At 56.5% G+C, this 22,696-nt stretch overlaps 2 protein-coding genes across 3 annotated transcripts; both read right to left on the minus strand.

Moving 5' to 3' along the window:
• Nucleotides 1–1,303: 1,303 nt before the first annotated feature.
• Nucleotides 1,304–9,063, minus strand: PNPLA2 (patatin like domain 2, triacylglycerol lipase; the record flags this gene model as incomplete). Of its 2 annotated transcripts, XM_080710245.1 has the most annotated exons (9): nt 1,304–1,583; nt 1,666–1,788; nt 1,909–2,041; nt 2,130–2,282; nt 2,368–2,428; nt 2,630–2,839; nt 3,105–3,170; nt 3,255–3,487; nt 8,877–9,063. In XM_080710245.1, 9 exons carry the CDS (start codon nt 9,061–9,063, stop codon nt 1,304–1,306), a joined length of 1,446 nt encoding a protein of 481 aa, XP_080566371.1. The 2 variants fall into 2 exon arrangements, with proteins under 2 accessions (XP_080566371.1, XP_080566372.1); XM_080710246.1 differs by lacking the exon at nt 2,130–2,282.
• A 3,327-nt stretch (nt 9,064–12,390) lies between these two features.
• On the minus strand, nt 12,391–18,192 carry RPLP2 (ribosomal protein lateral stalk subunit P2). The gene is made up of 5 exons (XM_080703798.1): nt 18,139–18,192; nt 17,836–17,959; nt 14,801–14,849; nt 12,580–12,678; nt 12,391–12,498 (listed from the first exon to the last, which is right to left on the minus strand). The coding sequence occupies exons 2-5, from the start codon at nt 17,956–17,958 to the stop codon at nt 12,422–12,424; spliced, it is 348 nt and encodes a 115-aa protein (XP_080559924.1). The 5' UTR covers nt 17,959; nt 18,139–18,192; the 3' UTR covers nt 12,391–12,421.
• Nucleotides 18,193–22,696: the final 4,504 nt, after the last annotated feature.

A 22,696-nucleotide genomic window follows, 5' to 3' on the forward strand; every position in this document is an offset into this window, starting at 1 on the left:
AGGACCTGTGGCCTCTGCTTCTCCAGTGCAGCCACAACAGGCTGGGTTTCCAGCACAAGACCAAGGGGGTGGCCCTGGCACACAGGCCGGGGACCTGCCTGGCCGGCTCACCCAGTCCGGCTGCCCCAGGTCCCACTACCGTTATTGTTGGCTGGGGGCTGCCACCGCAGCCGCCCCACACCCTGGGTGGGGGCAGGTGGCGGCTGAGCCGGGCACAACTCCAGAAATCCAGCCAAACCCACGCTCTGCCCCAGCACCCTCACCCCAAGGCCCGGAGAACTGCCCCCTTGGCAGTCGCTTCAGGAAGCCCTGTGTTCCAGGACAAGGCCACCTTCAGCCAGGACTTCACCCGCGTCAGTGCTCCAGCCCTTGCAGCCTCTCCAGGTACTGGCGGTAGACAGGGTACAGGACGGGCGGGATCCGGAGGCAGGTGCACCTGGCCCACGGAGTGGTGACGTCCCGTCCTGTCCTGGAAGAATGGAGCCAAGCACAAAGCTTTGGGCAGGTGCCAAAGGTGGCGCGGGGCTGACAGTCCCAGGTCCCGGCCTCAGAGGCCTCACCCTCCACTGTAGTCCAACCCTGTCACTGTGGAACGAAGGTGTGGGTGACACCTTTTGTAAACATTTTTTTCTGTACTGCTGGGGATGAAACCCAGAGACTGGTGCATGACAGGTACGCTGTCGCAGGCTGTACCCCCGTCTGGACCATATATTCCTATTGGCCCTTGGAAAGCTATGCCCAAGGGTCAGCAAGGCGGGCTCGGGCAGCGCAGGCCATATGCCCAGGTCTTTGCCAGAGCAGTGGCCCCAGGCCTGGAGGGCAACCCTGGAAGGCCTGACATCTGGCTATAGACAATGGCCAGCTCCGCTGGGGTAGGGGAACAAACTCCACCCACCGCCCCCAAGCAAGGGGGGGTCACACAGAAGTGAAAGAGACAGAGGCTGAGCTACGGCATTTATTTTATCTGCTTTGGCGAAAATAAATAATTCTTCACACGTATTCTTTGGGGAGGAGCAGGCGCGGTGTTCTCAGGAGTAGTCCTGGACTGAGAAGGGGCGGCAGGCCAGGGAAAGACTAAGGCACAGGCGAGGGGTCTTGTGGCCCCAAGGGAGGGCACTCCGCGCCCCTCCCCACTCAGTGCGGCCAGTGAGTGGTTGGTGGAGGGGGTTCACAGCCCCGTATGCAGCCGTGAGGGCCCCATGTCCTCCTTAGTGGGCAAGGAGAGGCAGGGTGCACCTCAGCCAGGCCCAGGACCCCAGTCGAGGGGCACCCCTGGCGCCTGGGAAGGCGGGAGGGCCCGCGCTCAGCAAGGGGGCAGGCCCGGCGGGTGCTGCGGGGGCAAGGGCTCCGCGGGGGCGGGGCCCGCAGGCGCACGCATGCGCAGGGCATCTGGCGGGAAGGCCACGTTGGTGCAGAAGAGGCCCAGCAGCAGCTGCCGCTGGCACTCCTCCCACTTGGCCATCGCGTCCCCCAGGGAGAGGTTGTTGCGGACCCAGTTGGGCAGCGCCTCGCTGTAGGTGGCGTAGGACAGAGGCACCGAGGGCAGCGACTGGGCTCGGCGCAGCTCCACCTGCTCAGACAGCCTAGGGCAGAGACGCAAGAGGGAGGTCTTCAGTGGGGGCTCTCGAGGCCACGGTGCCCCGGGCACGGCAGCAGGCGGCTCACCTGGAGGGCAGGTGACTGCCCAGCTTCCTCTTGGCACGCATCACCAGGTACTGGCAGATACTGCCCGTCTGCTCCTTCATCCACCGGATGTCCTCAGGAACATCAGGCAGCCACTCCAGCAAGCTGGGGGAGAGGAGCAGGCCTCAGCGCCTGAGGACAGGCCCCCGGCCTCCCAGCCAACTCGCTCAGGCTGGTCCCACAGGTCTGCCCCAGCGCCCCCTGCCCCCGCCCCAGGCCTCGCACCGGATGGTGAAAGACACCGCGCTCTCCAGCGGCAGCGTGTAGGGCACCATCATGGCCGTGGCCAGCCGCACCGGCAGCATGTTGGAGAGCGTGGTCATCAGGTCCTTGGGCTCCACGCAGGCCTCCAGCAGGGCTGTGGGTGCAGGAGGCGCCGGTCAGGGGAGCCGGCCCAGCGCCCACCGGGCCTGCCTTCCCATGCCCCCCTCCCTCTCTGCACGCACCCTCATTGAGGCGGGCAGGCAGGCGCTCCAGGATGAGATCTTCCTCCTGCGTCTGAGGCTGCTCCTCTGCGGGGGGCCCCTCTGCCGCCTCCTCTGGGCCATACGGGCAGGCAGGGGGCAGTGCCAACAAGGGGTTGGGCTGGTTCAGGAGGCCTGGGTGGAGGGCGGCAGACCCATGGTCAGCCGGCCCTGGGCCCAGCCGCCGGGAGCCGGCCCCCTCTCTGCAGCTGCCACTCACCGTTCCTCCGCAGGAAGCGCAGGCCGTCCTTGTAGCCCTGCTTGCACATCTCCCGCAGCACCTGCAGCAGGGGTAGGGCACCCTGGAGCCGAGGGCCTCCTGCTCTCGAGCGCCTGCAGCGGCCGCCTCCGCCCCGGCCCTCCTACCGCCCAAGTCCAGGCTGCAGAGGCAGGCTGCCTTCCCTGAGGGGGTGCCAGGCCGCAGCACCGCCCTGGCCCTCGGGCCAGCGGAGAGAAGCCCCTGGGCGGCCGGGCGGGCTCACCATGGGCTCCGGGGGGAAGAGGGCCTTGGAGAGGCGGTAGAGGTTGCGCAGGTTGAACTGGATGCTGGTGTTGGTGACGCGGAGCTCATGGATGTTGGTGGAGCTGTCCTGCGGGCAGATGTCGCTCTCGCCCGAGAAGGGCGACACGGTGATGGTGTTCTTCAGCTCATAGAGCGGCAGGTTGTCCGAGATGCCACCGTCTACGTAGCGCTTCACACAGAGAGAGCCACGGTCACAGGTGGGGGGCTGCAGCCGGCGGCCCGGCCCAGGCCTCTCCCCCACTAGGCACTGGTCGTGGCTGGCATGGGCACAAAGCGGGGGGCACAGGAAGCATAAGCTCCCTGGGCTGCTTGCACAACAGGAAGCGAGGCCCGCGGGCTGGGCACCACCGCCTTCCTCCGCCACCCGTCCCACAGCCCAGAGAACAGCTGACTGTCACCCCGAAGGCGCCCAGCATGCCAGGCGGGCTACTCACCACTCCTTGGAGGGAAGGAGGGATGAGGCCACAGTAAACAGGGATGAAAGTGCTGCAGACATTGGCCTGAGGGCAGGGCAGAGCCGAGTGAGCAGGGCGGGGGGGGGGGGGGGGCTCCCTGTCGCCCCCCCCAGCAGCCCCAGGACCCACCTGGATGAGCTCGTCCTTGGAGGTGAAGTGTGAAATAATGATGTTCTCCCCGTCGGAGACCCGGGTCAGGGAGATGCCCAGGCGCCCGTTGGCACGCTCATGGCTGTCAGCAGGCAGGGTCTTCATCAGGCAGCCACGAATGGTCTTCACCAGGTTGAAGGAGGGGTGCAAGGGGCCCAGGAACCGCTTGCGGGCCTCCTTGGACACCTCAATGATGTTGGCCCCAGCCTCGCCTGCAGGAGCGGGCCAGGGTCGGTCAGCACTCCCGGGCCTGGCAACACCCCCTGAACCGTGACGCCCCACTGCCCTGCACGAGGAGGACTGATGGGGTATGTGTGTGGCTATACTAGGGACCGGGCCCAGGGGCTCGATATTTGGGTTCATCTCTGACCTATACACCAGCCCTACTTTCTTTTTTTTTTTTTTTTTTTTTTGTGGAACTGGGGATTGAATGCAGGGATGTTCTACCACTGAGCTACACCCCCAGCCCTACTTTTTTTTTTTTTTTTTTTTTTTGCGGGTCTGGGGATGGAACCCAGGGGCATTCAGCCTCCTAGCTACATCCCCAGCCCTGTTTTTTATTCTTTATTTTGAAACAGGGTCTCACTGAGTTGCAGAGGCCTCACTAAGTAGTAGCTGAGGCTGTCCGCGAACCACGATCCTCAGGTCTCAGCCTCCCAAATGCTGGGATTACAAGTGTACACCACCACGCCCGGCTCCTACTTTTTATTCTTATTTATTTATTTTTATTTGTTTTTATTTTTGCAGCACTCGGGGTGGAACCCAGGGGGCATTCTACCTCTGAGCTACACCCCCTGCCCTACTTTTTAGTCTTTATTTTGAAACAGGGTCTCATTGCTGGGCATTGTGGCACATGCTTGTCATCCCCGCGCTTGGGAGGCGGAGACAGGAGGGCAGTTTCGAAGCCAGCCTCTCTGGATTAAGAGACCCTGTTTCCAAATAAAAATAGAAAAGATAGGTCTGGGAGTATAGCCCGTTGGTAGAAGGGTTCCCAGGAACCCCAGTACCATCACTAAGTTAATGAGAGTCTCACTACTTGCCGAGGCTGTCCTCGAACCTGCAATCTTCTTGTCTCAGTCTCCCCAAGTGTGCACTACCGTGCTCTCCTTATTTATTTTTGTTGTTGTTTTGGGGGACTGGTGATTGAACCCAGGGGCATTCTACCTCTGAGCTAAACTCCCAGCCCTAGTGTGTGTGTGTGTGTGTGTGTGTGTGTGTGTGTGTGTGTGTTTGTGTGTGTGTGTGTGTTTTACTGGGGATGGTACTCAGGCATTCTACCTCCAAGCTATACCCCCGGCCCTATATTTTTTATTCTTTATTTTGAAACAGGGTCTCACTAAGTAGCTGAGGCTGGCTGTGAACCTGCGACCCTCTTGTCTCAGCCTATTATTTATTTATTTATTTATTTATTTTTTGGTGGTACTGGGGATGGAATCCAGGGACTTTTCTACGTCTGGGCTATATTCCCAGACCTATTTTATAGTTTATTTGGAAACAGGGTCTCACTAAGTTGCTGAGAGCCTCACTAAGTAGCTGAGGCTGGCTTTGAACCTGTATGATCCTCCTGTCTCAGCCTCCCAAGCGTGGGGATTACAAGTGTGCGCCATCATGCCTGACCTTTCATTCTTTATTTTGAAACAGGGTCTAAGTTGTGGAGGACCTCATTAAGTAGCTGAGGCTGGCAGCAAACTTATGATCCTCCTGTTTCAGCCTCCCAAGTACTGGGACCACTACACCTGGCTTTTTTTTTTAAACATCTCAGCCTCCCAATACTAGGATTATAGGACTACAGTCATGTGCCACTGTGCCTGGCTTCCTTTTTTCATTTTTTCTTGCAGTATTAGGATTAAACCTCGGGGCTCACACATGCTAGGCAAGCGCCCTACAATTGAGCCACATCCCCAACACCCTCCCCCTTTTTACGGTACTAAGGATTGAACCCAAGGGGCATTTTACCTCTGAACTATAGCCACTAGCTTTCTTTCTTTCTTCCTTTATTTTTTATATTCTGGTGCTGAGGAGCAAACCAAAGGGCATTCTAGCTGAGCTACACCCCGACCCTATTTTATTTTTATTTCGAAACAGGGTCTCGCTAAGTTGCTGAGGGCCTCATTAAGTTGCTGAGACTGTCTCTGAACCTGCTATCCTCCTGTCTCAGCCTCTCAAGTACTGGGATTGTAGGCATGCACCACCATGCTCATATTATTTTTTTGTGGGTATGGGTATGGAACCCAGAGGCATTCAAGCTCTGAGCTACACCCCCTGCCCTATTTTTTTTATTTTTTATTTTTTTTTGGTGGTACTGGGGTTCCTGGAAGCCCTTCTAACCCTGGGCTACACTCCCAGACCTATTTTTACATTTTTATTTGGAAACAGGGTCTCCTAAGCCAGCGCGCGTGGCTGGCTTCGAACCTGCGCGATCCTCCTGTCTCTGCCTCCCAAGCATGGGGATTACAAGCATGCACCACCACGCCCGGCCTATTTTTTAATTTGAAATTAAAAAATGCTAAGTTGCTGAGAGCCTCACTAAATTGCTGAAGCTGTAGCCAGGCATGGTGGCGCACGCTTGTAATCCCAGCATTCGGGAGGCTGAGACTGGAAGACCGTGGTTCCCGGACAGCCTCAGCTACTTAGTGAGGCCCTCTGCAACTCAGTGAGACCCTGTTTCAAATTGAAGAATAAAAAATAGGGCAGGGGCTGTAGCTCTGAGGTCAAATGCCTCTGGGTTCCATCCCCAGACCCACACACACACACACAAAAAAAAAAATTGCTGAGGCTGTCCTCAAACCTGCATTCCTATCTCAGCCTCCTAAGTCATGGGATTACAGGCACGTGCCACCACACCTAGCCCCAATCCTTTGAATTTTATTTCACTTTATTTTTTGCAGTACTGAGGATGGAACTCAGGGGTATTCTACCTCCAAGCTACAGCCCCAGCCCTATTTTTTATTCTTCTTCTTTTTTTTTTCTTTCTTTCTTTTTTTTTTTTTTTTTGGTGGTACCAGGGTTCCTGGAAGCTCTTCTACCTCCGGGCTACACTCCCAGACCTATTTTTACTTTTTTTTTTTTTTTTTGGAAACAGGGTCTCCTAAGCCAGCGCGCGCGGCTGGCTTCGAACCTGCGCGATCCTCCTGTCTCTGCCTTGTAATCCCAAGCGTGGGGATTACAAGCGTGCGCCACCACACCCGGCCTCTATTTTTTATTCTTTATTTATTTATTTTGTGATACTGGGGCTTGAACCCAGAGGCATTCTACCTCTGAATTACATCCCCAGCCCTAGTGTGTGTGTGTGTGTGTGTGTGTGTGTGTGTGTGTGTGTGTGTGTGTGTGTCTGGGGATGGAACTCAGGGGCATTTGACCTCCAAGCTACATCCTGTGCCGTTTTTTTATTCTTTATTTTGAAACAGGGTCTCACTAAGTTGCGGAGGGCCTCACTAAGTAGCTGAGGCTGTCTGCGAACTGCGATCCTCTGGTCTCAGCCTCCCAAATGCTGGGATTACAAGCGTGCACCACCACGCCTGTCTTCCAGCCCTATTTTGTATTCTTTATTTTGTAACAGAGTCTCACTGAGTTGCAAAGGGCCTAAGTAGCTGCAGCTATTGGGAGGCTGAGAACGGAGGATTGGGGTTCACAGCCTGAGCTACTTAGTGAGGCCCTCTGCAGCTCAGTGAGACCCGGTTTCAAAATAAAGAATTAAAAATAGGGCAGGGGGGTGTAGCTCAGAGGTCGAATTCCCCTGGGTTCCATCCCCAGACCCGTTTAAAAAAAAAAAAAAAAGTAGCTAAGGCTATCTGAAAACTGCTATCCTCCTGTGTCAGCCTCCCAAATGCTGGGATTGCAAGTGTGCGCCACCACGTCTAACACCCCTTTTCATTTCTGTTCAGTTAATTTGTTTTTTGCGGTACTAGAAGTTGCACACAGGGCTATTCTACCTATGACCTACATCCCATGCCCTATCTTATTTTTATTTTGAAACACATTCTCTAGTGAGAGTCTCCCTACTTGCTGAGGCTGTCCTCAAACCTATGGTCCTCCTGTATTAGCCTCCCAAGTGCTGAGATTACAGGGGTGCACCACCATACCTGGCTCTTATTTTACGTGTGTGGGGGTACTGTTCATTAAACCCAGGGTCACTCTACCACAGAGCTATACCCCCAGCTTCTTGCCTGTCCAGTTACAACTTTTGCCATTTGTCTCTAGGTAGAGGGCAGCAAGCCACCACCCCAGGGATGGTGGACAGCAGGAGCTGGCCAGCTGGGGTTGGGAACTGGCCTCTGCCTGGTATTTCCCAACTGCCTGTCCCCATGAGTCACCGGGTCTGGCGTGGCATGGCAGGGAGCCCGGGAGAGACGAGAAGGCAGCGGCTCAACTCTGACCAGTCTCAGCCTTCACCTACTTGGCCAGATGGGGGTGGGCAGGAAGACGCAGGAGGCCCAGCCCAGCCAGGAGTCACAGGCCCGAGGGCACTGGGCTGAAGGCAGTGGGCCCACCTTCAGGGAAAAGAAGACCAGTCCCAGGGCAGCAGAGAGCAAGCAACCCAACGCTCCTGTTGGGGGCCCAGGGGCGCTGACCCAGGAAAGTGCCAGAGTGGTCTCCCAGAGAGAGGCGGGCCTGAGGGAGAAGCTGAGGGCCATGCCCTCCCCCGGTACCCCTGCTGGGTCAGGGATGCTCTCAGCTGGCACCTGCCATGCTGTTGGGCGCTACCTGCCCATGACCACTAGTGAGAGGCTTGTTGGGAATGGGGTGGGGTAGCTGTGTAGGAGTGGTGTCCAGAACTTGGGTCCAATCCTGCGGACTGTCTGGTGGGAGCGGGAGGGCAGGGGCACAGAAGTGAACCCAGCTCCTGTGCCCCTTCTACCTGACCCCTCAGGACAAGGGCCATGCAAGGGGCGGGACACACCTAGGCAGGTTCACCTGGGCAGGATCCCTGTCGCGCTGGCTGCCTAGCCGCCTGGGGCGGGGCAGTTTCCGGGCTCCTGAGAACGCTGTGTGCTGTAAACAGCATCTCCACGTGGCAGCGGCAAGTGTGTGTGAGAGGCCCAGCCCAGCGCACACTGACCCCTGCACTCCTGACCAAGGGCTCCAGAGTCCAGAAGCACACCCACCCGGTGAGCTGAGCAGAACTGGCAGCAGCCGGGCGTCGTGCACAGCAGAGGGCGCTGAGCCCAGCCGGGCTCTTCCCCAGGGGCCTCGGAAGAGGCCAGGCCACAGGGCCCGGACCGCCCTCTGAGGCCACCTTCCTACTAGGACCACCGCCGGCCACGGCGGCCCGGGACGCGGTGACCCCTGGCACCCAGCGCCCCTGGGCGCCGCCTCCGGCCCCACGGCCCCGCCCACGACTTACTTTCTCTATCCAATGAGACAGCTCCGCGCCACCTGCCCGCCGCCCCGCCGGTGCCCCGGGAGCGCGCCGGCCCGCCCACCCCTGGGCACCTCGGAGCAAAACAAACCAGGCCCCGCCCAGGCCGGCGGCCCCTCACCGTGCCACTGCCCTCCGCGCCCCGAGCCCCCCGAGCCCCCGGGTGGGCGCTGTGCGCAGGCGCAGAGCATCCGCGGCCCCGCCTCTCCGCACCAGCCCCGGCCCCCCGCGGCCTCGCTCACCCAGGCAGGCGCCGGTGACCAGCGCGGTGGCCGTGAGCGCCCCGGCCGAGGCGCCGTAGATGTGCGTGGCGTTGGCCACCAGGAAGGGCGCGTGCTCGCGGAGGCAGGAGGCCACGCCGATGTGGTAGACGCCGAGGAAGCCGCAGCCGGCGAACGAGATGTTCCACTTGGTCTCGCGGGGCAACATCGCGGCGCGGGGTCCGCCGGCGGCCGCCGTCGCTGAGGTCCGTCCCCGCCCGCGGAGGCGGAGACGCTGTGCTGCGCGGCGGCGGCGGCGGCGTTTAGCGCGGAGGGGGCGTGGCCTGTGGAGGGCGTGGCCTGAGCGCGCGGTCCAATCCGAGCGCGCGGGGAAGGGCCCCGCCCGATGCCCCGCCCCAGCCGGAGTCTCCGCTGGGCCCGGACACCTGCGCCCCAGCCACCTGCCCCGGCGAAGCGCCCCGCGCCCCCGCCCGCATCTCGGGCGCCTGGGAGCCCAGTCGGGCCGGGCGGGCATCCCTAGCCCCGCGCAGATCTGAGTGTCCGCGAGGGAGGACCCCGGTTTCTGGGTGGGTGGGTGGCTGCCGGCCTCTCCTCCGGGGCCCGCCTACGGTAGCCACCGGGACACCGAGGTGCTCGCCCCTGGCCAGGTATCACCGTCCATACCGGGACCTGGAAACCTCACGTCTCGCAGGCCGCGGGCCTCAAGACCTACTGACCCACCCTCAGACCGACTCAAAAACATCCAGGCCGGAGCGACGCCCCACAGACGGCCACACCACGACCCCTGCCCTCCGTCGGCCGCGCCCCCCCCCCGGCCCCGCCGCCCCTCTGTCCTGGTCACCTCCTGGCCCGTACCTTGGTTCGGCCCTGCTTCCTCCGGGGTTGGGGTCTACCTGGATCTGACTAGAGCCCCGTCCCGTCCGCGCTAATTACAGCCAGGAGGCGGAGCGTTCCCGATGACATCGCCTTCCCGCCCCGTTTTCGCATTTTTACCGCGTTCTGGGGGCGGGGCGGGCTGGCCTGGACCCAGGAGGAGCCCTCACCTCGCCTCACCCTGCAAGCGAGGGGCTGGGCTGCTGGGCTGGCGGCCCGCAGCGTGCGTCTGTCTTCCTGGGAACAGTGGCTCCCCAGGGGGAGCTCAGCGCTGGCCCTAGCTGGTGCCAGGACTGCAGGGGGTTGGGGCCCGGGGCCCGCTGGGGTCAGGCTGTCCCGTCTTCAGCCTGGGCTGGCGGCCACCCATACTCAGAAGGACAGTTCCTCCGTGGGAGGGAGCGGGCCCCAGCCCGCTTCGTGGAGGGGCTGGGAGGAAGCTGCACCCAAGGGTCCCGGGGGCTCGCGGGGGGAGGGCTGCTGAGCTGAGCCCGAAGGCTGAAGGAGCAGTTGACCAGGTGAGGAGGTAGCGCTGCCCGGCGGCAGACAGCACAAGCCAGGGTGTGGGGAGGGGCCGAGCAGGGACGTGACCCTGACCGCGTTGTATAGTGCAGCAGTGCCACTGGGCAGGGGAAGAAGCAGGGTGGGTGGGGTCAGGCACAGCCCCATCAGGTCGCTGCTGTGGAACCTTGGGGATGTGGTACAGCAGAGCAGCCCCAGGCGCCTCAGGGCGGCCACTGAGGGAGGCGGGGGCTTCAGGCCCTTCACCACCGCCTGCCCCAGCACAGGCCTCGCGGTGCTACCAGTGCATGGGGACCTCTGCCCTCATTTCTACACAGGCTCAGGCTGTTTTGGGTACATATTCCTCCAGGCCTCTGGGAGGCCTGGGCGCCAGGAACAGGGCGGGCTCTTCCCAGAACCCTGGCTGGGCTGGGCCCCATCCACAGCCTCAACTCCCAGGAGTGGCCTGCCCATTCCCACAGTCCACTCCAGGTGGCAGGACCCTTCCCCTCGGGCCCAGACCCTGCCCATGGGCCCACTCCCAGGGCAGGGAGCCCTCCACCCCAGGCCCAGCCTGTCCTGCCAGCCACACAGCCCGGTCCCCCAGCCCCCTTTGGGGCCCCTGCCAGGGCTTTTCCTTTCCATCTACCAGCACCCCCCCACACACCCCATGCCTTCTTTTTGTCACACCTTAGTCCCTGCTCCTCGGGACCAGAGATTTTTTTTTGTGGGGGGAGAGGCTGCTCTGCTGGGGATTGAATCCAAGAACACTACCTCTGAGCCATACTCAACCCTTTTTGAAATGGTCTCACCAAGTTGCTGAGGCTGGCCTTAAACCCACTATCCTGTCTCATCTTCCCAAGTACTGGGTACTGAGGATTGAACCTAGGGGCATTCTTTCTCCAAGCTACACTCCTACCCCGTTTCCAAGTAGGACGTTGCTATGTTGCTGCATGTTATAGGTTGTCCTCTAAAAAGCAATCCTCCAGTTTCAGCTTCCTAAGCACTGGGATGACAGCCATGCACCCCATGCCCAGCCCGTGACCCTTTTATTTTTTGTGGCACTGGGGACTAATTACAAGCATGCACCACCACTCCCAGCCCAAGATCTTTTAAAAACACAATTTAAGCCAAAAAAGGTGGTGAATCCTGTAATCCCAGCCCTTGGGATCCCGAGAGGATTGCAGGTTTGAGATTGGCTTCTACAAGTAAGGGAAGCACTTTGTGGTACTGGAATTGCACCCAGGGCCATCTCTTTGAGCTACACCCTCAGCCCTATCATACATTTTTTTGAGAACTGGCTAAGTGGCTGAGAACCTGGTTCTCCTCTCAGCCTCCAAAGCACTTGGATTACAGACCTTTTAAGGCAGACCCTGTATCGTGAGGATGGATGTAGGTCAGCGGTACAGTGCTAGCCTAGCAAATGGAAGGCCCTGGGCTCCATCCCAGGTACCACAGAACACCCAAGCACGACCCACGCACAGGCCTGCGGGTCCTGGCCTCCCACACCCACCACCCTGCCCCAGGACTGGCCTGCGGGTCTCAGCCCCCAGCCTATCACTCACTCCACTCCTCCCCTGAACATGGCAGTCCTAAGACTGCAGTTTCCTGCCCTGGTGGGCAGAGGGCAAGGAGGGACAGCAGGGTCATACCAAAAGGACAGGATGACCAATGGTGCTCTGCCCACAGGCCACCCCACGGCCCTCACCAGCCAGGGGAAGCAGGCCTAAACTGCCCAGCAGAGGCCCGCAGTCAGGGGCTCGGGGGAATGGAAGCACCCTGGGCCAGGCCAGGCCCACAGCAGAGCCCAGGCCACCTGAACCCTCTGCCAGTTCAGCTTCCTGTGTGGTGTGCGTGGGAAGGCACTTGGCAATGAACCCAGGGCTACACCCTAGCCCTATTTTTGTTTTGAAACAGGGTGTAAGTTTCTGAGGGCCTTGCTAAATTGCCAAGGAAGGCCTCAAACCTGTGATCTCCCTGCCTCAGCTTCCAAGAACTAGGAACATAGGCGTGCGCCATGTTTCTGAGGTCTCCCCAGAGCTCCCTCCGGGGCCACACTGAGCTTGTCCCTTGTTACCCAGCCCCACCCACCCAGTCGCAGAGGGAGTCAGGCTGTACAGGAGTGCAGTGCAATGTGCCTGATACACACCACCATTCAAGACATGTAAAAAGGCTTTATTTAGGGGAGTTAGAATTTAGTCAAAAAGGCCAAATCCCATGTCATCATCAGACTCCTCAGATTCCTCCTTCTTGTCATCTTTCTTCTCCTCTGCTGTGAGAAGGAAGAACAGGGTGAGTTGAATCCCCCTTTCCCATCAGGAGGCCCCCTGGCCACCCCCAGGCCCCCACTTACCTGCGGCGGGGGCAGAGCCAGCAGCAGGTGCTGCAGAGCCGGGGGCAGCAGAGACAGCCACAGCCCCACCCGCTGGTACGCTGGCAAGCTTGCCGATGCCTGCAGGAAGCAGAGGGTGAGCAGGTGCCCAGCCAGAAACACTTCCCCGAGGGCGAGTGTCCTGGGGAGGTAGGTTTCAGCAGGCACAGCTGGGCAGCGTGCCCAACTAACAGCACCAGTAAGCAGGCTGCTGTTCTTCAAGACAAGAGGCAGGGCCCTACTACATGTTCGGGAACTTTGCTTCCCCTATACCCTAACCTACCAAGGAAGTACCCTATCCTCCAAGAACAGTTTCTAGGAATCAGGGCCACAACAGCCCCACCCAGGAGACAAGGGAACAAACATGTTTACAACTGCACAGGGAGCCTGCTGTCCCAGCTTGTCACGTGCAGAGGGATGGGACGGCTCCCGCAACAACTCAACTCCAACCAGCCTGCTGTCACCAGAAAGCCATCGGCCTAAATAAAGGGCGCGGAAGCCTGTGGCGAGGCTGCGCGCAGTGGCACTGGCCTGGGATCCCAGACTTGAGAGCCCGAGACAGGAGGATCACGGAGTAAAGGATGACAATACAGTAAGCCTGGCCGGGCGTGGTGGCGCACGCTTGTAATCCCCGCGCTTAGGAGGCAGAGACAGGAGGATCGCACAGGTTCGAAGCCAGCTGTGCGCTGGCTTAGGAGACCCTGTTTCCAAATAAAAATATAAAAATAGGTCTGGGAGTGTAGCCCAGAGGTAGAAGGGCTTCCAGGAACCCCAGTACCACCAAAAAAACAAACAAACAAACAAACAAAACAGTAAGACCCTCAGGACCTCACCAAGACCTTGCTACAAAAACAAAAAATAAGCCGGGCGTGGTGACGCACGCTTGTAACCCTAGCATTCCAGAGGCTGAGACGAGGATCCTGGCTCAAAGACAGCCTCAGCTACTTAGGCTCGCTGCAACTTAGCCCCCTTTTCAATATAAAGAATAAAAAACAGGGAAGGGGGTGTAGCTCAGAGGTTGAATGCCCCTGGGGTTCTATCCCCAGATTAGCAAAACATAAAGCTGGGAGCCAGGCATGCTGGCACACAAGTTTTTTTGGGTGCTGCGGCAGAAGGAACCCAGAGGCTTTCTACCTCCGGGCTATATTCACAGACCTATTTTATACTTTATTTGGAAATAGGGTCTCACTAAGTAGCTGAGGCTGGCTTCAAACCTGCACGATCCTGTCTCAGCCTCCCAAGCACTGGGATTACATGTGCCACCACATCTGGCACACATGTTTAATTCCAGTGCTTGGGAGGCAGACACAGTGGACTGCAGTTTGAAGACCCGCCTCTTCTTTGTGAGACCCTGGTTGAAAATAAGGAATAATAAATAGGACGGGCGTGATGGTTTGTAATCCCCGTGCTTGGGAGGCTGAGACAGGAGGATCTCACAGGTTCAAATCCAGCCTCAGCTACTTCATGAGGCTTTCAACAACTTAGTGAGACCCTGTTTCCAAATAAAATATAAACATAGAATAGGTCTGAGAATATAACCCGGAGGTAGGAAGCCTCTGGGTTCCACCCCTAGTACCACACACACAAAAAAAGGATAATAGTAAAGGCCAGGGGGTATAGTTCAGAGGTAATATGCCCCTGGGTTCAATCACCAGTTCTGAAAAGGGGGAGGAACATGACAGCCACTGGAACTCTTGAGTTCCTGCTCCCAATCCCTTTACAGAAAGCAGTGAACAAGCCAGGTGGGATGACGCACGCTTGTAATCCCAGCATCTTGGAGGCTGAGACAGGAGGATTGTGGTTTACGCAGCCTCAGCTACTTAGGCACTTCGCAACTTAGTGAGACCCTGTTTCCAAATAAAGAATAAAAGAAAATAGGGCAGGAGATGTAACTCGAAGGTTGAATGCCCCTGGGTTCCAGACCCAGACCCCCCCCAAAAAAGAGGGAAAAAAAAAAGAAAAAAAAAAAAGGGGTCAGTGAGCACTACACACAAGAGCAGAAAGCTTCACACAGCCTGGGAAGGGGCAGAGACAGGCCGCTCCGAGTGTCCAGAAGCACCCCGACGTGAGCCCACGGAGGCCTCACTCTTTACTTGGGTCAGCTTCTAGGATGCTCTGGTCCACAAGCGAAACCTGGCTGGCCACAGGCTGGCCAGCAGGGATTAGGATGGACGTAGCACGGGGAGCGCCGCCCGAGACTCACCCTGAGCGATGACGTCCTCGATGTTCTTCCCGTTCAGCTCACTGATGACCTAGAGCAGCAAGCAAGGCAGAAGTCAGCCAAGGCGGAGCTCTCCTGCAGAGGGCAGGGCGGCGCTCCACCACAGCGCTCAAACTGGAGGCCAACTGCCGCCGCGGGTGCCGAGTAACGGCGTCTCCTAACTCCAACTACTATTTTTGCAGTACTGGGGATGGAACTCAGGTGCATTTTACCTCCGAGCTACACCTCCAGCATTTTGTATTCTGTGTTTTGAAATGGGCTAAGTTGTGGAGGGACCCACTAAGTAGCCAAGGCTGTCTGTGAATCATGATCCTCCTGTCTCGGCCTCCCAAATGCTGGGATTGCCAAGTGTGCCACCATGCTCCGCCCAGCTTTTACTTTGTTTTGTGTTTACTGTTCTTGGTACTGGGGGTTGAACCTAGAGGCATTCTACTCCCGAGCCACACCCCTAGACTGGTTTTATTTCTTCTAGGATGCGGACAGCCTCATCAAATTGCTTAGACTGGCTTTGAACTTGAGATCCGTGTGTCTCAGCCCTCCATGTACTGATCACAGGCCTGGCTGACCTCCAGGTCTTTTTGCAGTACTGGGGGTGGAAGCCAGAGGCTACTTCTGGGCTATACTCCCAGACCCATTTTGTACTTTATTTGGAAACAGGGTCTCACTAAGTTGCTGAGAGCCTCACTCAGTAGCTGAGGCTGGCTTTGAACCTGCGCGATCCTCCTGTCTCAGCCTCCCAAGCGCGGGGATTACAAGCGTGCGCTAGCATGCCCGGATCTCCATTTCCTATTCTTTATTTTGAAACGGGGTCTCATTAAGTTGCAGAGGGCCTCAAGTAGTTAAGGCTATCTGTGAACTGGGGGTGTAGCTCAGAGGTACAAAAACACAAAAAAAACCTTAACTGAGGATCCAAAGTAGAAAATTAACAAGTTGAAGGCCACTCTGAGCAACTTAGCAAGACTCTTTTTTGTGGTGCTGGGTATGGAACCCTAGAAGCTTTGTACCTCTGGGATACCATTCCAAATTGGAAATAAGGTCTCACCAAGCTGCTAAGAGCCCAAGTAGCTGAGGATGGAGGCTGGTTTTGAACCTGTGCGATCCTCCTGTCTCAGCCTCCCAAGCGCGGGGATTACAAGAGTGTGCCACCACCCCAGACTTTAAAAAAAAAAAAAAAAAAAAAGGGCAGGAGCCAGGCATGCTTGTGCATGCTGTAATCCCTGCACTTGTGAGGCAGGAGGACCACTTTGCACTGGCACCCTCAGCAATTTACTGAGGCCTTTTGCAAATCCGGGAGACGTGTTTCCAGATAAAGAATAAAAAATAGCCGGGCATGGCGGTACACGCTTGCAATCTCCGCACTTGGGAGGCAGAGACAGGAGGATCGTGCAGGTTCAAGAGAACCTGTTTCTAAATAGAGTATAAAATAGGTCTGGGAGTGTAGCCCGGAGGTAGAAGGCCTTGCAGGAAGCCCAATCCCACAAAAATATAAATAAATTTAACAAAAAACAGGGCAGCACTTGGACGTGGTGCATGCCTGTAATCCCACTACTTGGGAGGCTGAGACAGGAAATCCGCGCAGGTTCGAAGCCAGCCTCAGCTACTCAAGTGAGGGTGAGGCTCTCAGCAACTGAGAGCCTCCGCAACTCAGTGAGACCCCTGTTTCAAAATAAAGAATAAAAAACAGGGCAGGGGCTGTAGCTCGGAGGTCAAATGCCCCTGGGTTCCATACCCATACCTGAAGAAGAAGGAAAAAAAAAAAGTTTGGGAGTGTATCCTGAGGTAGAAAGCCCTGGGTTCCATTACCAAAGTCGGCCAGTCAGTCTCCCTCCCTCTCCCTCTCACACCCACCCACCCACCCATGACTAAGAGTAAAGCTCAGAGGTAAAATGTCTTAGTTCAACCGCTGATACTACAAACAAGTAAATTAGATTAGCAGGTGCACTAGCACATGCTTGTCATTCCGGGGCACCAGTCTGGGTAACATAGAAAACCCCACCGCAAAAAGGGAGTTGCGAGCAGGCATGGTGGCGTAAGCTTGTAATCCCAGCATTTGGGGAGGCTCAGACAGGAGGATCACGGTTTGTGCATAGCCTCAGCTACTTAGTGAGGTCCTTTGCAGCTCAGCTGGACCCTGTTTCAAAATAAAAATAGGGCTAGAGGGTGTAGCTCGGAGGTAGAATGCCCCTGGGTTCCACCCCCAGTACTGCAAATAAATAAATAAATAAAGAGGGCTGTGGGAAGCAGGAATGGTGACACACCCTTGTAATCCCAGTACTTGGGGAAGTGGGGACTGGAGAACTGCAGATTCCCAGCCAGCACCAGCTACTCAGTAAGACCCTGTTTCAAAATATAGAATAAAAAAACAGCTGGGGAAGCCAGCATGGTGGCAAATATTTGTAATTTCAGTATTTGGGAGGCTGAGACGGAAGGATCATAGTTCGTGGACAGCCTCAACTACTTAGTGAGGCCCTTCACAAATTATGAGACCCTGTTTCAAAGGAAAAAAAGACTAAAAAATATGGCTGGAGGTGTGATTGGAGGTACAATGCCCCACGGGGTTCTATCCCCAGTACGGCAAAAAAGAAAAAAGAAGAAAATGGGGCTGGGGGTGTTGCTCAAGGTAGCATACCCCTGGGCTCTACGCACAGTACAGCTAAAATAAGACAAGGATTTTCAGAGATAAAACATCCCTGGTCCCAACCAACAGTACTGCAAAAACTTCCTTGATGCAGTGTGCCAGTAAAATTGCCTTTCTTGGCTGGGAGTACAGCTCAAAAACGCACCTGGCTCACAGGCAGGAATCCCTGGGTTAGAGCCCCAGCAGCCAAGAAAGGGGGAAAAATTGCACACCTGGTCCGCTTAACTAAGCTTTGAGCCACGATGACCACGGCCTTACTTCCCACTCACTACCGCGCCTGGTCTTTAGACTCTCGAAACACTACTCAAGGATGAGCACGCGGGCGGCCTCCACCTGCCCTCCACCAGGCCCCGACGCGCCGGCGGGCCGGGGGCAGTACCTTGTTCAGCCGATCGTCGTCCGCCTCGATGCCCACGCTGTCCAGGATCTTCTTGATGTCCTTGGCGCTGGGGGACGCGTTGCCCCCGAGGGCGGCCAGCAGGTAGGAAGCCACGTAGCGCATGCTGCGGCGGGCGGACGGGGCGCGGCGTTACCCGGAGGCCGCCCGCCAGCCCGCCCGCCCGCCCGCGGCCGCCCCGCGTGGCCGCCCCGGCGCCCGCCCCGGGGAAGCCCGCCGCCCGCGCCGCCCTCCTCCGCCGCAGCCCGCTCCCATCCGCGCCCGGGCCGCCCGGCCGGCACTCACTCGGCGGCAGCGAGGAACAGGCCTCACGCGTGCGACCTCGGCGGCGGCGGGGAGCGAAAGGAAGGCGCCGGCGCGGGGGGCGGGGGTAAACCGCTACCCAGAAGCCTCCGGTCTCCGGGCGCCTTCGAGTGACGTCACGGGCGCGCGGTCGATGACGGCGCGGAGGCGACGGTGTCCCGTCCCCACGGAGGCCGCCGCCGCCGCCGCCAGCTACGGGCTGTTCCGGGGCCAAGTGCGCGAATATCCTGGGTCGAGTGTTTCCCGAAATCCGCGGGGCGGCCCAAAGGGAGCCGGGGCTCCCTTCGTCACACAGCACTCCCAGTGCCGCGCGGCGCCTACGGTTCCCAGCATGCCGCGCGGCGCCTACGATTCCCAGCATGCAGCGCGGCCACGTCGGCGTTGCCGGCGAACTTCGAGGCCCATGGTGCACCGCTGCCGGAAGTGCGGGCCGTCCGCCGGGCTGCGCAGCGCACGTGGGTTCTCGAGGAGGCCGTGGGCTTCCGCGGGGCGGGTTGGCCCCTCGGGCGCAGCCGCCGCGGCCGGCCGTGGGTCAGGTGGCCCGGGCCGAGGCGGAGTCCCGACCCCCAGGCGAGGCCGGCGGCCACGTGGCGACGCCAGCCGCTCGCGTCTCAGGGGTCCTGCAAGGGAACAGGCGCGACCCTGGCCCGCAGAGCGGGACCGGGAAGCAGCCCGGTGAGAGCGTTGAGGAGGTCTAGGAAGCCCAGATGTGCAGGCTTTCACCCGGCGGCGGCGACTCTGAGCTGAAAGATGAGAAAGGGCGGCTCTGCACGTGGGCCAGAGGAGGCAGCAGGCAGGACAGCCTGGGGGCGGCAGGCGCTTTCCAGCTACAGCGCAGCCCTGCTGCGCGCATCACGCGCCGGCGTGCGAGCCCGGCCTCGTCCCCCAGCTTCGCCTCATCCTTCCGTAGAAGAGGAAGGTTGGACAGGGCTTTCTGGCTGAAGTCACGAGGCAGGGGTGAAGTAGGGAAGCCTGCTTAGCATTTTAGGGGTTTAGCAGTGAATGACAAAGAGGAGACGATGGTTAAACCGGGACCTGGCACGGTGCTGGTGGTGGTTTTTTAATGTACTCGGGATTGGACCTGGGGGCGCTCTACCTCCGAGCTTCACCCCAAACCCCCACTCCCTTTTGTGGTACACAAGGTTGAACCCAAGGTGGAACCCAGAGGCATTCTCTCTGAGCTGTACTTCTCTTACGGTTTAATTGGTGCTGTGGGATCTTTTTCTTAGTCACCTAAAGTTTGTTGAATAGGAAACACTAGCCAGGCGTAATGACACACAGTTGTAATCCCAACATTTGAGAGGCAGAGACAGGAGGATCTGGGATCAGGGACAGCCTCAGCTACTTAATGAGGCGCTCAGCAACTTAGTAGTACCCTGTTTCAAAATAAAGAATAAAAAAAGAAAAATAGGGCTGGGGGTGTAACTCGAAGGTAGAATGCCCCTGGGTTCCATTTCCAGTACCGCAAAAATAAATAAATAAATAAATAAATAAATAAATAAATAAATAAATAAAAATAATAGGCAGGCCAGGCGTGGTGGCACACGCTTGTAATCCCAGCATTCAGGAGGCTGAGACCAGAGGATCTGGTCTAGCCTACCTAGGCCCTCCGCAAGTCAAAATAAAGAATAAAAAATAGAGCAGTGGGTGTAGCTCAGAGGTCGAATGTCCCTGGGTTCCACTCCCAGACTCACAAAAAACAAACAGATTAGTAGGCAGCTCAGTTCAGCTTTAACAAATCTTTATTACAAATAAGAAGGAAATAGCCGGCGTGGTAGAGCACTCTTGTAATCCCAGTATTCGGGAGGATGAAACAGGGTTCGTAGCCATCCTCAACTACTTAGGCCCTTTGCAACTCAGTGAGACCCTGTTTCAAAATAAAAATAAAAAATAGGGTAGGGTTAGGGGTGTATGTAGCTTGAAGGTAGAATGCCCCTGGGTTTCATCCCCAGTACTGCAAAAATAAATAAATAATGTAGAAAATAGAGAAGAGTAGCAAAAAGCAGCTGGAGAGCCCATAAATGGAACGCTGACCCCTTTTCGGGACCCCAGCCTTTAAATTTTGTATTGGTATCATATCAGTGTTACAACAGCAATGGGCTAGTAGTTTTTTTTTCCCTTTTTTTTGGCCTGGAGGTAGAAAAGCCCCTGGGTTCTATCCCCAGTACAGAAAGAAACAAACAAACAAACAACGGCATTAAGTACAGCACATTTAGGTGCGGTGGTGCACACCTACAATCTCAGTACTTGAAAATCTCTGACTGCAATAGCTCAGATTCTTGGACAGTCTTAATTTAATGAGGCCCTCAGCAATTTAGTGAGACCCCATTTCAAAATAAAAAAGCCTGGTCGGGCGTAGTGGCGCACGCTTGTAATCCCTGCGCTTGGGAGGCTGAGACAGGAGGATTGTGCAGGTTCGAAGCCAGCCTCAGCTACTTAGTGAGACTCTCGGCAACTTAGTGAGACCCTGTTTCCAAATAAAATATAAAAAATAGGTCTAGGAGTGTAGCCTGGAGGTAGAAAGCCCCTGGGTTCCACCTCTAGTACCACAAAAATAAATAAATAATTTAATTTAATTTAAAAAATAAAAAAGCCTGGTGTGGTTGTTCATGCTTGTAATCCCAGCATTCAGGAGGCTAAGATTGGAGGATCGTGGTTCACGGCCAGCCTCAGCTACTTAGGCCGGAGCTCAGAGGTAGAATGCCCCCAGTTCTGTCCCCAGAACCAAAAAAAGGGTGTTTGGGGGATAGCGCCAAGGTGGGGTACTGGGGTCAATTCTGAGCACCAAAAAAATAAATAAAAATAAGAAGGCTGGGTGTATGGTTGGGAGGTAGGATGCCCTGAGTTCATTCTGCAATATCAAAAATAATAACAGAATAGGATTGGGGCGGGGGTAACTCAGCCAGAACGCCCGAGTTTAAGTCCCTGTACCACCAAGAAACAAAAGGTGCATTCGCCCGGTTCTGCAGGTATGGATCTCTAAACTCTGACCCCACACCGTGAACTGAAACTGCCCGTTCAACTCCCCAGGTGCCTCCCAATGGAATACATTTTGATTCTATGCTTTTGAGTACTCTACTTAAGCAGAATTATGCAGTCTTTTTTTGTGAATTTTTTTATTATTTGGCATAATGTTTTCACAGTTTGTATTCCCTTTTTTATTTTTTGGACTGGTGATTAAACCCAGAGGTATTCTACTCTGATCTACACCCCCAGCCCTGTTTTTTATCTTTTTGCGATATTGGGGATGGAACCCAGGGGCATTCGACCTCACTAAGCTCTGGTCTTCGCCTCCCAAATGCTGGGATTACCAGCGTGCGCCACCAAGCTCTGTTCTATTTTTTATTCTTTATTTATTTTTGTGGCACTGGAGGTGGAACCCAGGGACATTCTACCTTCAAGCTACACCCCAGCCCTACTTTTTATTCTTTATTTTGAAACAGGGTTTTACAGTAGCTTGGACTGCGAACTGCAATCCTTCTGTCTCAAGTATTGGGATTACAAGCGTGTGCCACCATGCCCTGGTCCAGTTTGGTTTTTTCTAACTCTGCCTTTGACTGTGGGGCGTGGTGGTGCAAGCTTGTTATCTCAGCATTTGGGAAGCTGAGACTGGAGGATTAGGGTTCGGTAACAGCCTCAGGTACTTAATGAGGCCCTTTGCAACTCAGTGAGGTCTTGTTTCAAAATAAAAAATAGAGCTGGCTTAAGAGACCCTGTTTCCAAATAAAAAAGTATAAAAATAGGTCTGGGAGTGTAGCCCGGAGGTAGAAGGGTTTCCAGGAACCCCAGTACCACCAAAAAAAAAAAAAAAAAAAGAATAGAAAATAGGGCTGGGGGTGTAGCTTGGAAGTAGAATGCCCCGGGGTTCCATCCCCAGTACCAAAATACGAAATAAAACAACTCTGCCTTTGGCAGGTATGTGGAAACTGAATGAGAAGCTGGGCGCCGTGACATGTGCCTGTAATCCTCTTACTTGGGAGGCTGAGACAGAAGGATCTCAGGTTCAAAACCAGCCTCAGCAATTTAGCAAGTCTCTGTTTCCAAATAAAAAATAAAATAGGGCTCAGAGGTAGAATGCCCCTGGGTTCCATCCCCAGTGGCAAAAAATAAATAAATAAAATAAAAAACAGGGCTGGGGGTGTAGCTCAGAGGCAGCTGTGTCCCTGAGTTTAATTCTCAGCCACACCACACAAAACAAGCAGAATGAGAGGAAGGGCTGGGGGTGCAAAGAGGGCCCTGGCCAGTTTGCCGCCCTCCGGACCGGTCGGCTGAGGGGAAGAGGCGCACACCGCACACCTAGCCTGGAGGACGGGCAGGAAAAGAAGCTTTAGTTTGCTCATTTCCAGACCCGGACCTGCTTGCTGGACTGCTGAGTGAGGCCGCGGGTGACTGACCATCAGTGGGGTCGCGGTTTGTGGAGGAGGCCCATCTGCTGTGAAGTTCTCTGGTGAGGACCTGGTGAGTGTTGCCTTCCGTACTTGACAGCTCAGCTACACGAGCCCCCCCCCCCCCTTTTTATGGTGGTACTCAGGATGGAACC

The sequence above is a fragment of the Muscardinus avellanarius genome (genome assembly GCF_963383645.1).
Source record: "Muscardinus avellanarius genome assembly, chromosome: 1".
Lineage (NCBI taxonomy): Eukaryota > Metazoa > Chordata > Mammalia > Rodentia > Gliridae > Muscardinus > Muscardinus avellanarius.

What these genes read in the sequence shown, in the direction of transcription:
- RPLP2 (XM_080703798.1), bottom strand. Translation starts at nt 17,958, where the DNA reads ATGCGCTACGTGGCTTCCTACCTGCTGGCCGCCCTCGGGGGCAACGCG. An exon ending in ACGACGATCGGCTGAACAAG is followed by an intron (nt 14,850 to 17,835) that starts GTACTGCCCCCG and finishes TTGCTGCTCTAG; the next exon opens with GTCATCAGTGAGCTGAACGG. An exon ending in CGAGGACGTCATCGCTCAGG is followed by an intron (nt 12,679 to 14,800) that starts GTGAGTCTCGGG and finishes TGCTTCCTGCAG; the next exon opens with GCATCGGCAAGCTTGCCAGC.